The sequence below is a fragment of the Heterodontus francisci genome, chromosome 7 (genome assembly GCF_036365525.1).
Source record: "Heterodontus francisci isolate sHetFra1 chromosome 7, sHetFra1.hap1, whole genome shotgun sequence".
Classification (NCBI taxonomy): domain Eukaryota; kingdom Metazoa; phylum Chordata; class Chondrichthyes; order Heterodontiformes; family Heterodontidae; genus Heterodontus; species Heterodontus francisci.
The window spans coordinates 103,876,765-103,893,068 of NC_090377.1; the positions used below are offsets into that span (position 1 = coordinate 103,876,765).

The 16,304-nt window shown below is 42.3% G+C and overlaps 2 protein-coding genes across 3 annotated transcripts in view; one reads left to right on the forward strand and one right to left on the reverse strand.

Moving 5' to 3' along the window:
- The window catches only part of LOC137372214 (uncharacterized protein C2orf80-like), a 67,433-nt gene extending 61,146 nt beyond the window's left edge, over positions 1–6,287 (reverse strand). The window contains exon 1 of one of the 2 annotated variants that reach the window (XM_068035847.1): positions 6,222–6,287. In XM_068035847.1, coding sequence (XP_067891948.1) covers positions 6,222–6,268 — 47 coding nt within the window. In that variant the 5' untranslated portion in view covers positions 6,269–6,287. The remainder of the gene's footprint in view (positions 1–6,221) is intronic. The other variant, XM_068035848.1, reaches the window with a different exon arrangement.
- The window catches only part of LOC137372215 (shugoshin 2-like), a 34,671-nt gene extending 24,599 nt beyond the window's left edge, over positions 1–10,072 (forward strand). The window contains exons 8-9 of the mRNA XM_068035849.1: positions 2,799–2,961; positions 8,541–10,072. Coding sequence (XP_067891950.1) covers positions 2,799–2,961; positions 8,541–8,658 — 281 coding nt within the window. The 3' untranslated portion in view covers positions 8,659–10,072. The remainder of the gene's footprint in view (positions 1–2,798; positions 2,962–8,540) is intronic.
- Positions 10,073–16,304: the final 6,232 nt, after the last annotated feature.

A 16,304-nucleotide genomic window follows, 5' to 3' on the forward strand; every position in this document is an offset into this window, starting at 1 on the left:
TTAACTGATGTGCACTTGCAAAGTATATGCTGCATGGCGGTTAGACCATATATACAAATCTTTCTCTCTCGCTCATATTCTCAAGATGTCCCAAAGCATTTCAAAATGAATTACTTCTGTAGCTAAGTGTGGCAACAATGAGTAAGGGCACTTTTTCCTTGGAAAAGTGATCCGAGGAAATCTTATGGTCTTTAAAATTATAAAGGGAATTGATAGGATGGTTGTAGAGAAAGTGTGCATCTGAGAATTCTTCAGTCTGATTGTTGGAGACACTCTGTTGCTTGCCCTGTTCACACAAGTTCCAAATCCCTGAGGGCAAAAATAGTTCCCCTTGTATCTTAAGTTTTGATCAAATCACTCATTAGCCTTCTAAATTGCTGAGAGTACAACCCTTGTTTGTATAATCTCTCATCATTTAACCTTTGGAGCCCAGATATTGTTCTAGTAAATCTATAAAGGCCAGCGTTTCTCTTTTGTTTCATTTCTATTTATTTTTTTTAATTTATTTTAACGATCTATGTACCTAGACCGTCAAGTCTTTTTGAACCCCTGCTGTCTCTAGCTTTTCACCATTTATAAAGTATCTATGCTTTGAGTCCAAAGCAGATGTCCTCGCTTTTGCCTTACATTAAAATTCATTTGCCACAATTTTGACCATTCACTTTATCTATATCTCTAATTTTATGTTTCCATCTACACTGCTTACAATGCCACTTTGTGCCAATATAGCTTTTTTAGACAAAAGCATTTTTCTTCATAATTAACCTAACAAAATTGCAAGACTTGTTTTTGTAATTGAAAAAGTGCACTTCTCTGAGAATTCTGTGAGGTACTAAGGCCAATCTCAGGCCGATCAGTTTCAGTTAACTCTTTGGGCTCTAGTTAACACTATCTCTGCTTTCAAGATGTATATCCAATGTAGCAAATCTTGTCCAGTGATCAGTGCCCAAAAATCCTGTTTGCAACATTGAGCAATTTTCAGAACTGTGAAACAAGCTCTAAACTCAGTAAAAGAGCTCATAATGATCATTGCTTATTACAAAATCTGCAAGCTCTTGATTCTTCCAAATATGAAGAGACTACATTCCAACTCTTCCATCTCCAATATGAAGCGAGGAAAAATTTAAGTGGGGTAGAGTGGTATCAGTGTTGAACAAAACTTAGCAGTTCACAAATGTTCTGCACTAATCCATATAGCAGGAATTAAAGGCCGGCTCGGGTCTGCAAATGAAACCCGACCCAAGCCCGACAGAACCACATCCGACCCGGCCCAAGTCCTTTCATTTTTTCCCGTGCCCGACCCGACCACCGGAATGTTCAGTTAAACCTAGCTTCCGTTTTTCGCTTTCTAAGCTTGTGCAGATAAGCAACAAAAACTGTAACTTGACTTGAAAGATTGTTTCAATTGCTACAATGTACGCAAGAACCATTTATTGATTAGTACACAGTAAGTTGAAACATCAGAGTAGGAAGCACACTTCCAGTGTTTCACCAACACAATTCTAATGCAAGGCTGTTAGTGTGTGTCTGACCCGACCTGACCTGAACCCGGAAGAGCGACTCGACCCGAACCTGACCCATGTCGTCGGGTCCCTTCAGGTTCCTGTCGGGTAGCCGTGCTCTAGCAGGAATATTATTTCAGCTCAGACAATTTCCTCCAGCATAATTGCAACTTTATTCAGCCTCAACGCTACAGCTGCTTTTGTCAACAAAATTAATTTAGAAAGTAAAGTGTGATCGTGGATGAGCAGGAGCTATTATGCACTGTCATGACACCAATCAATATTTAATTTGGTTGATACAGCTTGCAAGATAGGAAGAACAGTCTTCCGCTGACAAATTCTATGCTCCCAATTCAGGGAAGAAAGGCCGCAGCCAAGGTTCTCTGAAGACTTGGTGCTTGTTTTTCATCCATTTATTCTGGTACTGATGCATACTACTTAAGTTGCCATTTTTTTTAAACAATAGCATTACTCCCTCATGTAGCTTGAAGTAACATTTTTACAATTTCAAAAATTCCTTACTCATTGTAGTTTGAAGTTTTGAAGGCCATACACTTGTTAATTAATTTCTTTTAGTCTGTAGTCTCTATACTAAGACTACACTAATTTTGCTCTTCTCCAGCAGAACACTGCACATGAACTGAGCAGTCAGCTAATCTAATGGTGCAAATTACTGAACCGTTTTTGACTTTTAGTACACGAACTTGAGAAAAGTGCTTTTACGGTCTTAAGTCGAGGCAATTGCTTCCAATGAATTCCCTTTCTCTGCACTCTAATTGCAGAGCAAGCTTAATTGCCATGTTGGTCGCATCTGTTTATACTGTCATGGCTCTGTGACAGATCTTGACATAACTGCCATCTATAAACTTTGTTTCTTTTAATACTTTTCTTTATGAAACATAAACAACTCTACTTCCCATTCCAGTGGTCTTCCAACAAGTCATTTTTCTTTCTCAAAGTGTTAGATATCGAATCTGCCCCAGTAGAGTTGTTGTGAAATCAGTTAACAACTCCCGCTATCTTTTGGAGGAAAGATCATATGGGTTATGTCATGCTAATAGTCTTGACGGGCTTGTATCCTTCATGATTTTCTCTTGTCCCTTTTTACTGTTCATTGGAGTAAAATAACTTCCCATTACAAATATTTGAAATGCTACTACATGTGAAGGTGAGTAACTTCTTTCCCTAATTTTTACTAGATTGCATTATTAACTCTAATTATTTGTGTAGACCTTTGTGTTGTAACTTGTACCTCTGGCAATCTTAAATTTAGATTTATCTTGCCATTTCTTTCAGAGAAGAAAGAATATCAAGTCCTAAAAGATGTGACAAATGTGACTCCTAGCAAACACAATTGTCAGTCACAACTCACTGAAGGAAAACAAGAAGGGCTTCTCTGTTTACGCAACAAACGTCGAGCTACTGCAATATTAAATTATAAAGAACCACCACTGCACAGGTATGTGAAATAATTTTGTTAATCAATGTTTGCTGTTTCAAAAGCCGAATCCCCGCAGAATATTGGATCAAATATCCCGAACTTGGGAAATGTGTTTGTAAATCATTTTACACTAAGATTCCAACTCTGGTTGAAAATGAAGTGTATTTTACAAACCTATATCCAAGCAAAAAGTTCTCTTCTGTTCTGAACCTTATATTTAATCTTGTATTTACGGCCCCTTGTTCTAGCCCCTCAATTACTGGAAAAGTCTGTTTCTATCTATTCTGCCCATCCCATCATAATTTCAAACACCTCTACCAAATCGCCCTGCAATTTCCTCTGTTTTAATGTAAATTGTTCCAATTTTACACAGCCTTCATATTTATATTTCCTTGTGCATCCTAGTGAATCTATGCTGTACCCTTTTTATTGCCATCTTTCCAATGATAAGCTCAAAACTACACACAATAGTTTAATTGTGATCTTCTTATAGTTTCGTATAAATTTGTCCTTGCATCTGCAATTTATATTCCATACCTCTTGCTATAAAACCCAATTTTCCATTGGATTTTTATTATGGCCTTATTCGCTTGAGATGCTGCTTATGTCTTGTGAACCCCAAATCTTTGCTCTTGCATATCGTGTCGCCTTGCCCCATTCAAAGCATACTCAATACTTTTTTAAACCAAAATGTACTACAATACAGCTTAACTAACATTAAATTTCATTTTGCATTTTTAGTATTGTCTGAACATATAAGCACCATTAGAGAACAGAACCTTCACAACTCTGTTTTGAGACACAAGCAAAACAAATATTTCATGAAAATTTTCTATGTTGGCATCGTCTAGTGTGGTGTTATGTGATAAGACTATTGAAATAAGAATGACATAGAATGGGAGAAACTGTTTTTAAATAGAATAAATTGGATTAAATATATTGGACTGGGGAATTGTAAACAGTCTTTTTACATCTGCTATCAAAACAGGAGGCAGGGTAAATAAAAATGCATTCAGATCAGAAAGTTTTAGATCTTGTGTAACTGGACAGTTATAATTCAATGTCCATAGATTAGGAATTTAAGATATAAAATGTCAGAATATTTTTATCCAAATACTGATAGACTTTTAAAAGTGAATTGGATAGTTGTTTGAAAAAAGAATGTTAAAATATGTGGGGAGTGGCCAAGCCAGTGGGATTGACTATCTTGTATGGAGAAAAATCCTAACTCAGTCTTCATGGGCTAAATTAATTTTTTTTCTGTAACATTGACTTGTGGAATAAGTTACTGTGCAAGGCCACTGAGGCGTATAGCATAAATATGTTTGTGAATTTTCCATAGTGTTTTAGAAGGAAGAGTTTTTTTTTTTTGTTCATGGGATATGGCCGTGCTGATGAGGCCAGCATTTATTGCCCGTCCCTAATTGCCCTGAGAAGGTGGTGGTGAGCTGCCTTCTTGAACCGCTGCAGTCCATGTAGGGTAGGTAGACCCACAGTGCTGTTAGGAAGGGAGTTCCAGGATTTTGACCCAGCGACAATGAAGGAATGGCGATATAGTTCCAAGTTAGGATAGTGTGTGGCTTGGAGGGGAACTTGCAGGTGGTGGTGTTCCCATGCAACTACTGTCCTTTTAGTTGGTAGAGGTTGCGGGTTTAGAAGGTGCTAAGGAGCCTTGATGCGTTGCTGCAGTGCATTTTGTAGATGGTACACACTGCTGCCACTGTGCGCTGTTGATGAAGGGGGTGAATGTTTGTGGATGGGGTGCCAATCAAGCGGGCTGCTTTGTCCTGGATGGTGTCGAGCTTCTTGACTGTTGTTGGAGCTGCACCCATCCAGGCAAGTGGAGAGTATTCCATCACGCTCCTGACTTGTGTTAGATGGTGGACAGGCTTTGGGGAGTCAGGAGGTGAGTTACTTGCTGCAGGATTCCCAGCCTCTGACCTGCTCTTGTAGCCATATGAATACCGTGGCTACTCTAGTTCAGTTTTTGGTCAATGGTAACCCCCAGGATGTTAGTGGGGGTACAGTGATCGTAATGCCATTTGAATGTTAAGGGGAGATGGTTAGATTCTCTCTCGTTGAAGATGCTCGGTAGTGGTGCTGCCAAGCCACTCTTGGTGATGGACATTGAAGTCCCCCACCCAGAGTACGTTCTGCATCCTTGCCACCCTCAGTGCTTCCTCCAAGTGGTGTTCAACGTGGAGGAGTACTGATACATCAGCTGGGGGAGGGTGGGGTGTGGTAGGTGGTAATCAGCAGGAGGTAATCAGGAGGTTTCCTTGCCCATGTTTGACCTGATGCCATTAGGCTTCATGTGGTCCAGGGTCGATGGTGGGGTCCAGAGTCGATGTTGAGGACTCTCAGGGCAATTCCCTCTTGACGGCATACCACTGTGCCGCCACCTCTGCTGGGTTTGTCCTGGCAGTGGGACAGGACATACCCGGGCATGCTGATGGCAGTGTCTGGGACATTGTCTGTAAGGTATGATTCCATGAATATGACTGTCAGGCTGTTGCTTGACTCGTCTAGGGCAGCTCTCCAACTTTGGCACAAGTCCCCAGATGTTAGGAGGACTTTGCAGGGTTGACGGGGCTGGGTTTGCCGTTGTCGTTTGGTCCGTCCGGTTTCATTCCTTATTGACTTTGTAGCGGTTTGATATAACTGAGTGGCTTGCTAGGCCATTTCAGAGAGCATTAAGAGTCAACCACATTGCTGTCGGTCTGGAGTCACATGTAGGCCAGACCAGGTATGGACAGTGGATTTCCTTCCCTGAAGGACATTAGTGAACCAGATGAATTTTTATGATAATTGACTGGTTTCAATGGCCATCATTAGACTAGCTTTTAATTCCAGATTTATTAATTGAACTCAAATTCCACCTTCTGCCATGATGGGATTCGAACCCATGTCCCCAGAGCAATACCCTGGGCCTCTGGGTTACTAGTTCAGTGACAATACCACTATGCCACCACCTCTCCTAGAGATGAGTTCTTTTTATCGAGATTTGAGGGCTGGGCTCAGTGAACTTAACTGATTTTTTTTTTAAAATGATTAGGTAAAAAGCAGTGAGCCATTTGTAAGAAGGTTCCTAGAAGCAATCCTGAATTTACACTATTAGAGAAGCTGCATGGAATAGGAATAAATCTGCTGTCCTTTTGTAAACAAATGTATGAATTTCCTACTGGATATAATTCCCACAAAAAACATTTATAATTTGTAATACGAACACTATGCATGTGTTCAACAAGTTATGTAGTATATTTAGCACATATATCTACCACCAGATGGGACAGTAGTACCAGGATTTCAAATGCTGTATCCTCATAAAATGTTTACGTGGGAGGTTCATCTGCAGAAATCAATAGTGCTGACATGAGCTTTTTTTCTTTCTCTCTCATCTATATTATACATACACAGTAAAAAGATTAATTTTTCTTATGGAACCCAAATGTGTGAACTTTCCAAAATCAAATTGGGAGGCACCTTTTTCAAAATTTGAAGATATACAGGCAAGCCATCAATATTTCTGTTTAGGTTCCACAATACTATAAACAAAATGCAGTTCTCACTGAGCACAATTTCTATTTGGCTGCATTTGCTGACAGTGCTACCACTAGGTGGTGCTGCAGTGGCACATGTGCAAATGCAGCATGTGCCACTAAAACGTCACAGTCTGCGACTTCAGGCAGCTGCCAGGACTAAAGATGGCGCTGCTCAAATCATCATACAAAGGCAACCTAACCTAAACACATGGCAGCACACAATGGCGGGAGGGAGAGAGGGAGCAAGCGGGCCGGGGGTGGGGGGTGGGGAAGAGTAGAACGGAACAGCCGGAGAGAGCAGCGCGAGGGGCAGCGGAGCGGCCGAAAGAGTGAAATGGGAGGAGCGGAGCTTGACTCGTGTGAATTTCCATTGGTGTTGCATTGCTGTACGCATAAAGCGCATGCGCAGAGGCCAACCAGGCGTGTTGCCCAAAGATGCACACGTCATGCGATGACGTCATCGGCACATGCGCTAACCAGTTCTGACAAGTCGGAATGCAGCGCACGCGCAGAGAGCAGGAGCCCGTCTGTGCATGTGCACAGCCTGATGACGTCAGTGGCCAGCTGCGTTGTCAGGAATCACTTTGTTTCTATTTATATGGAATCTTTAACGTAGAAAACATCCCAAGGTTTCTTTTTTGAGATGGGAGAGGAGTTTTTTTTTAAAAAAAAAAGGAAAGGATGCTGAGTCATGGTGGGGAGTTAGAAAAGATGGTAGAAAATTGACCCAGAAGTCAGAAATTAGTGGATCCAAGTCCCACTCCAGAGACTTGAGCACATAAACCTGACTGTTGCTCCAGTGCAGTATTGAGGAATGCTGCTCTGTCATAAGGTGCCATCATTTGAATAAGACATTAACTGGAGGCCCCCTCTGCCATCTCAGGAGAATAAAAAAGATTCCATGGCACTATTGAAAGAGCAGGGAGTTCTCCTGGTCTCCTAGCCAATATTTATCCCTTAACTGATACCACTTTTTAAAAAAAAAATCTGCTTATTATAACAGTGCTGTTCATGGGACTTTTACCCTGCACAAAATGTTTCCTACCTTACAATATTGACTATGTCAACATTTCTTAATTGACTGTAAAATGCTTTGAGATTTACTGAGGTCATGAAATGCACTTAATAAATGCAAGTTTTTTTTTAAATTGATTTGAAAAAATGAATTCTTGATTTTTATTGTGAAGTGGATCAGTTTAGGGAGGTAATAGTGGAAAATAGGACTGAGGTGGGAGAAGGTTCCGTCACTAGTAATGAGGCAAAGCAAGTGTACAAAAACAGTGTTGGAGAACCAGATGTTACAGGAAGGTCTCGAAGGTTGGAGGAGGTTGCAAGATGGTGTGTGGTGAAATAGAGGAATTTACTTTTAAATTTATTGTGGCAGGAAGTCTATGTAAGTCATATCCCGGATGTCTTCAAACTTCACAATGAATTTCTTTAAGGTACAATGACAATTTTATAGGCAAATGTTGCAGCTCTTTGTGTACAGCAAGATCCTACAAACAGCAATGAGAAGAATGACTAGATTATCTGTTTTTTGGTGTTTGAGAGGAAGGTTGACTCGGACAAAACACTAATTACATTGATTCAGCAACAGATATGAGGAATGCAGGGATTAAGTCAGAACATTTTTCAGTCTTGTGCAGTTTCATATAGTCCTCTGAACTTAAAAATAGAAATGCATCATAGCATTGTCGTGGCATCCTTTTGGGTTAGGGGCCTAATATAAGGTTTAGTTCTACAAGGTTCCATTTCTGTTGCCTCATTTGGCTTTTTAGGTATAAATGGCTGTCGTCTTCCAGTCAGTAAATCATCATTTTCAATATTACTATGTCCTTGCATGGTGCACCACTAACGTTTGATTGTAGTATATTGCATTGTCATTGGTTTGCTCAACGGATTAGCAGTCACTTCTAATTCCTTTAACTTTTAATACTGGAGTGCTGCAGGACAACTTTTTAAAAATAAATTTTATATGCTGATGTATCCTTTTTTAGTGCTAAAATAACTCATGACAGATTGTACTATTGTGAAAACGTATTTATTCTTCTGCAGAAAACTGCGTCGAGGGGATGAGTTCACAGACTCCAAGTTTCTACGTTCACCTATATTTAAAACTGGAGAAAGAAAAAAGAAAAGATGCAGTGTACAAAAGAAAAGGCAACTTAGTTGACTTTTATAATTTCAATTCCCAACTAAAAGTTTAGATCAAGAAAAGTAGCACTTGCATTTCTCGTTGCATTTATCATTTCTCTGAAATTGTCATGACAATCCAGGTACAGAATGTATGTATGTGATAGTGTTATTGCTATGTAGATTATATAACTTGACTTGGCACAGAGGAGATACATAACTAATTCTGTATACAAGTTAGAATCTTAGAGGTGCATCATGGGATTTGACATATCTAATTGACAAGAGAGCAAATTGAGTTGCCATATTCATGATGGAAGTATCAACCGATGTAAAAATGCTAATATCAAAGCTACCAATTAATATACAATTGCAGTAAAAAGTTCATGCACACTGGATATAAATAATTCTGTACAGAAAGTGTTCTCAGTTGGGATAACAGTTGGATCCATGTCGGGCAAGAGGTAGCAGAGCTTGCCCAATGACCACTCGATTGTCGTGGGGGATGCCTGGTCTATTGAGGGGCAGTCTTCTGAGCATTAGGGCTGCGGACAGCAAATGTGGACCCTGCGGCAGGCAGGCTGAGAGTTCTGAGTCATTGCAATAATAGGCAGCCTCTTAGTATAAAGAAGTTAAGTCTTTGGCCCGGTGGAGTGGGGTGTGCGGATGACAACCTAGTGCAGCAGTGGACTAGGCTGGTTTTGTGAGCCTGGAGGAACATGCCTGTTCCTTCCAGCTTCAGTAAAGCTTACCTTTTAGGCTGTTATTCAATTACATCACCAGATGGTACTGGGCACATGCTCCAGCCAGTATTGTTTTTTTAATGGCAAACCAGTTACTATGAATGTCGTAGGATCCTGATTCACATCTTAAAAGGGCCTACTGCTCAACTCTTGCAGGTGCTCTGGCTGCTCAGCAGCAGACCCAGGGGAAGATTGTGGTAGCCATAATACAGCAGGAATGGGAATTTGATCATTCCCCACCATTTTCCTTGCAATAGTGCCCCATTTCCACCAGACACGGTGTCTCAATGACGCTTTGTCTCTAGTTGAATTGCTAACTTTTTGGAACAGGAGATAGCACATTACTAAAAATTGTTGCAATGCCTTTTCAATTCTGCCACTTAAGGTTCCCATAGCAGATATGCAGTATTCTTAAGTTTAGTATAATTGGGTAAATGTCCACTTATTTTAGATAGATGTGCATGTTTTCGTCAGTTTACTTACAATTGTTAATTGATCTTTTACACCATTCATGTCATTTTACCATTTATTGTCATGAATTTAAGTATGTACTTATATTGCATATTTCTGCTTTGAGAAGTAATAGTTGAAACCGAATAAAAACCTTTTTATGGCTGTATCGCTCGTAAGAGGAAATACATTGAATTACCGCTACAGTATTATATTTAAGATTGTTTCATACCAGCAATGTACAAGAAAGTTATGAAAACATTCACCCAAAATGAATTTTGAATTACAAACTTTTACTGTCTTAATTGGAATTCTTAACTGTCTTAATTTGTTTTGAAAACTTTAACTTTTCATACTCAACTGTAAATAATTTGCCCATCTCTAACTTTTACCATAATTATTTATATCTGCAGTAATTGGAGAGGATGAAATAATTTGTGAACAAACTATTTATGGTGGATTTTAAAATCTTTACTAGATGTAATTTGCAATCGAGAATTTATTAGCTTTCAAAAATGACATTTATGCCGTCTAAGAAATAGTTGAAAAATATCTGGTTCAGTCTGTGGTTCTTATAATCCTTACAGGGATTGCTGCAGGCCACCACACACAAAAAAAAAACTTACCTGAAGGTGAAGCCAGCAGGTGCAGTAAAGCTCTACATTAAAAGAGGCCTTGTCCTCACCACTTCCCTCCACCACCACCACCCCCCACTCCCTTCCAGTCACTCCTGGCTCCAAGTACCTACCGAAGAGCTTTTCAATGATCTAAAATTAAAATCTTTGCCAGTGAGCTGCCTGGGGATGCCCAACAGGTATGACCCCGAGCTTCTGGTTGCTTGCCATTTCAACATGCCCCCTGCTCTCATGCCCACATTTGTCCTTGGCCTACTGCAGTGTTCCAGTGAACATCAATGCAACCTCGAGGAGCAGCACCTGATCTTTCGATTAGGCACTCTACAGCCTTGTGGACTCAACCTTAAGTTCAACAATTTCAGAGCATGACTTTTTTTTAAAAAAATTAATTTTATTTTAACCATGTGCCTGTATTTTTTTTTATTTGGACGGCGCTGCTCATTATTCTCCAGGCGTCTCCAGGTCACCGGCATCACACGCGGGGCAGCCAATTAGCAGCCCCTCGGCATATTTGGGACTCGAAAGGACAGATGCGGGCGGGTTACTGAGCAGCATTGGAGGTGGGGCCACACCCGGAAAAGACTTCCAGAAATCAAAGGGACCAGTTGATTATGACGACATCCGATGAAGACATTTGGTTCTTACTGTGCAAAGTTTAGAGGAGGATACAAGGCTCTGTGCTTGCAAGGATTGAAGGAGGGCTGGCAGTGCCTAGGAGCAGGGAAGAAAGATAGAAAAAGATGCAGAACCAATCACCAGTAAGAGAGGGGAGAAGTTTCCGCATGGCCCCAGATTTTGAGGAATCACTGCAGGTCATCCGTCCTCCAGGTGGTAGAAGCGAGGCACGAGGTGCTCTTCAATGCAGATGGCAGAAGAAGACCTTCGCAAGTGATCAAGAGGGCCTGGCTGAAGGTCGCGGAGGACATAGCTCCAGTGCCGCAAGTGGATCAATGACCTCCTTCGCTCTGCCCGGGTCAGGGGCATTCCTCATTCATCGCATTGTTTGTGTCCTCACGCTGCAAGGTGGAAGCCCTCTATGATTGTTCCTTGGATGCTGCCTTGCATTGGAACGCAAGATGCGCAAGTCTGAGATGCACGGTGATCCAGAAGTGCTCAACTTGGGCACTGCATTGGCATAGCAGTGAAATGCAACAACAATCCCTATGCGTAGGTGTGTGAGATACCAACTAATATGTCTAGACTAAGTATTTTTGTTTAAATAGGAAAAGAGGGCACATAATGCCCGAGAGAAGTCCTGGACCAGTGGTCGCATTGCCAATCAGGCATATCTTGCCAGAATAGAGGAGGATGCATTGATGCTAGCGGGGAGGACTGAGGACGCGCCTTAGCAGATGGCGAGGCCGGCAGACCTGGCCATGAGAGTGAGTGACCCAGTATGTGGTGTAAGGGTATATGGGGGGGGTGGGGGGCCTGTTGAGTGGTGGTTGTCTCGTGCACTGAAGTGTGCTCTCAAAAGTTGAATCACAGATGTGACCAAAATGCAGTAAATAACATGTCCTTATGTCTGGAGTGCTGGTCAAAATGATCAATATGATTTTCCCTGCAGGTGAAACACAGCAGCAGCCAGGAGGTGTCTCAGTGGCTCAACCATCCACCTTGGAGGATGAGGAGGGCGCCTCAGAGGGTTCACCATCATATCCTCACACCTCAACAAGCACCAGCGCAGAAATTTCCACCATGGTTGGGATTAGTGTATCCATAACAACGTATTCACATACAGGTGTAAGCACAGCACAGTTGCCAGGCCAGCCACCAGAGGCAGTACCAGCGGAGGATTGTGGTAGGCCAGGCTAGTGCAAAGCCGCAAGCTGATGACGAGCCTTTAAGAACATCCATTCGGTGGGAGATGTTGCAGGTGCAGCATGTGGCGCACGGACAGCTGGTGGAGTTGCCAGAGATGCTGCGAGCTATGACTTGTATTCTGGAAATGTCCATCCAGGGCACAAGTTCTGCAAACTCTCAGGCATTTGTCCATCTGGCATCCTCTGCTGAAAGATTGGCGGCTACAGTGGAGGGGCCAGTACTAGATGCGATTTGTGAGCTCAGAGAGTGTGGCCTTCCTGGACCAGAGCATCAGAGATCACGCTCCGATGCACAGGCGACAGGTCGAGGCTGCTCATCCCTCCTGGGTCACCATTGAGGACCAGCCGAGGGCAGCGGCAGATTGCATATGGGAGCTCCTCTCAGGGCACCCTTTATGCATCCTGCAACTCCTTGCTCCCTCTGCCAGTGACATGTGAACCGCAAACTCAGTGTCAGTTCCTGATAATTCTCATGATCACCCTGATATGCTGTGGCCTGCACGGCCGAAAGCGGGTAGAGGACGACTGCCAAAGTTATTGAGAGCAGGGCTGCAGCCTGATCAGCCACCTGCCCCTGGTGGGTTTGGCAGCAAGGGATCATCCACACGCGAGAGCACTCGCAAACGTACAAAGCAATCACTAACATCACATCTGGTTCAATATGAAATAAAAACAAGAAATGCTGGAAATACTCAGCAGGTCTGGCAGCATCCGTGGAGAGAGAAGCAGAGTTAACGTTTCAGGTCAGTGACCCTTCATCAGAACCCTTCACATCTAGTTCACTGGATAACTTTCCAATTATTTATTTGATTTGTTAATGAAAAAAATGTATTTAAATGTGTGAAATTAAACTTTAACATGTTGTTCGTCATCCATGAAGTTGCATCCAACATCGTAGTGCAATGCAAGGTCACACATTTGGGTTGGGATCATCATGATGTGAGGGTGTGCATCTTCAGATCATCTCTTCCCCCTGAAGGTGAGTGTATATGCTCTCAGCAGCTCAATGACCACTCTTATACCGCAATGTCAATTATTTGTATAAAGATTTTGTTGAGAAACGCCTGCCTATTAAAGCCTCCTGGGTCTCTCTCGCACTTAACTCCAAATGACATTCAGCTTCCTCTCCCCGACCATCATGTGACTGCTGTCCATCTTCCTCATCTGGCAACTCCACAACATGTCCGTGCACCACATGCTGCACCTGCAACATCTCCATCCAAAACTCCATTGTCATCTGATGACTCCTCGCGATGACCTTGATCATCCTTTAGGCCTCTCCCCTGTCCATTGTCAGGTTGTGCAAGACACAGCAAACGACAATAATTCTGGAAACCCTTGATGGTGCGTACTGCAGGGCTCCACCTGAGCAGTTGAGACACCTAAATCTCATTTTTAGTAGGCCAATAGTTTGTGCAGTGGTCACGCTAGTGGCCACATGGCTCTCATTGTAACGTTCCTCAGCGTGATCCCTTGGGATTCTCACCGGTGTCATTAGTCATGTCTTCAGAGGATAACCCCTGCCTCCAAGTATCCAACCCTACAAGCTGTCAGGCAGACTGAAAAATGCAGTGAACTGGGAGTTTCGGAGAGTGAATGAATCGTGACAACTCCCAGGGTAACATACGCACACCTGCATGATTCCCTTACGATGATTGAAGACGAGATGAACGTTCAGCGACTGGAAGCCCTTGCGGTTAATGAAGGTCCCTGACTGACCTGCTGGTGTTCTAATGGCCCCGAGTACAGTCTATCACCCTTGGGAACCCAGCTATTGTGCTGGAGCCTCTTGCTCTCTCAGCCTGACTGGTGGTGTCCGTCTTGAATGTGATGAAATTGTGTGCACGTCGAAACAATGCATCAGTCGCAATCTTTATGCAGTGATGCACTGTTGCATGGGAGACTCCGCACAAGTCTGCCGTTGAAGCCTGGAATGAGCCACAGGCATAGAAGTTAAGAGCTATGGAAACCTTTAGAGTGACCGGCATTGGATGGTCACCAAGGCAGTTCGAGGCTACATCCACTGCCGCATCTCAGAGATGTCGGTCTCCCGTGACAGTTGCAGTCGTCTTCTGCACTGGCATTCTGACAGCTGCAGGTAGCTCAGACGCGGGCAGTAGACCCTGCCTATTTGGGTAGGCTTGTTTCCTGACATTTGTTCACATCTGGCCCATTCTGCCACCTTCTCTCCCTCCCACATAACGAGGATGCACTGGGGCAGCTGGTTGCGCATTCCCCTGCCCAGTTGTCGTCCTGTCCCTACTTAGGGTAAAGTCCTCCTCCAGAGTGCACAATTCCCATTGTTGTACTGATCACCAGATGCAATGACCACAGTTATTAGCTTCCAGCTGTTAGGACAGGCACACACAACCCCCTTCCTTTCACCCCATTACTCAGGGCAGAAGGGGCCCGAGCAGCAGTGAGTAACACTCAGTTGAACCATTCTGCACAAGCTGCAAATAACACCAATTGTTATGACATACAAATATCAGACTTAATAAACAGCAAAAACAGTACCTCCAACTCCCTCACCGATTCACTGCCTGCCGCCCTTTTAAACTTGCCGGAATCCTGACACGCTCCACTACCCAATTTATGGCCATAAAATCAGACGGCCCACGTAAAATTGCTGGAAATTGGTTTTGCAATGACCTTAATGAGCTCTCAATTGCCGTTAGTCGAGGGGCGACTTGACCTCACCCGGCTTCCTAGGTTCGTGAAATGGTGTCTCTGCGTCTGGCTGGGGACCCGATCTGACATCATCACACGCCATTTTACCTCCTAGACGCCTCTGATGGGACCCGATTCCCGAAGGTGAAATTCCGGCCATTTACTCTGCTTTTCTTTCCACAGACGCTGCCGGACCTCCTGAACATTTCCAGCACTTTGTTTTTATACAAGGCATTTACAGCTCACTGGACTAATGTACACATGAAGCCTGCTATTGAGGCAGGTGTTGTCAGGCAAACTAAGTTTTTGAATAGCTTCCCTGATTTCTTTTTAAAATTCAATTAATTTGTGGATGTAAAATCTTCACTGAAGGTGAGGAAAGATACTGACAGCTGGTAGAAAATCTAAATTAAAATACAAGCTATCTTTGCTTCCAACTTCAACTTTTAAATGAACTTTCATTAGGATGAGTGTATATATATTATAATTACAGAATACTGTAATTGCCATACAATCAGTCAATTCTTTCCTTATGCTCAAACCCGTTTTAAAGAAAATATTTAATAAACTTGGCTGAAATAAAGCTTCTAAAATTTGTTCTCCAGCTTTTCAAATTTTAAACAACTGAGCATAAATCAGAAGCTGAAGAAAAATATTCCCAGTTTGGATGACTAAATAGTACTGATGCTTCCTGAGAAATTCAGTAACCTGTAGATGCTTAGACTATACCCTCTTCCTTCAGCTGACAGTGTCACAGCTCTGAGCAAAAATATCACGTCCGCATCCAACTTTTTGGGAGAGGTTGTGCCTTCAAGTAAAAACTTTAAGGCATGCCTGCCAATTTTATCTGCAATGTGAAATCTGTACTTGTTTAAAAATCAGATTTTAGTTGCTGAGAATTGACAATACCACCCAGTGGAATTCTGTAATTGTTAAATGTCTTTTATTATTGGAATTCCCATTCAAGCAATACTGAATTATAAGTATTAAAGATAAGTTCAGTGATGTTGACAGTTAGTATTTGGATACAGTAATATGAGCCAAGAATTTCAAAATGGATGGGCTACATTCTTTGTTACCATGTAACTGGATCATTTTACAAGCCCTTGGACAAATTTCTAATGATTGCCATCAATTACAAGAAATAACCCATGCATCATTGCAAAGCATGATATTTTGGATTTAGTTCTTTAAAAGAGGATGTGTCCCCTCTCCTCAAATGATTACTCAACTTTCAGGATTATGTGCAAGATGAATCAAAATTAACAAATATTAGGCAAGTAACTATATGTATTGGGGGGGGGGGGGGTGGGAAAGAGAGGAAGCGAATAACTGGATGACTTCCCTGATGTGATGGTTTAAGGA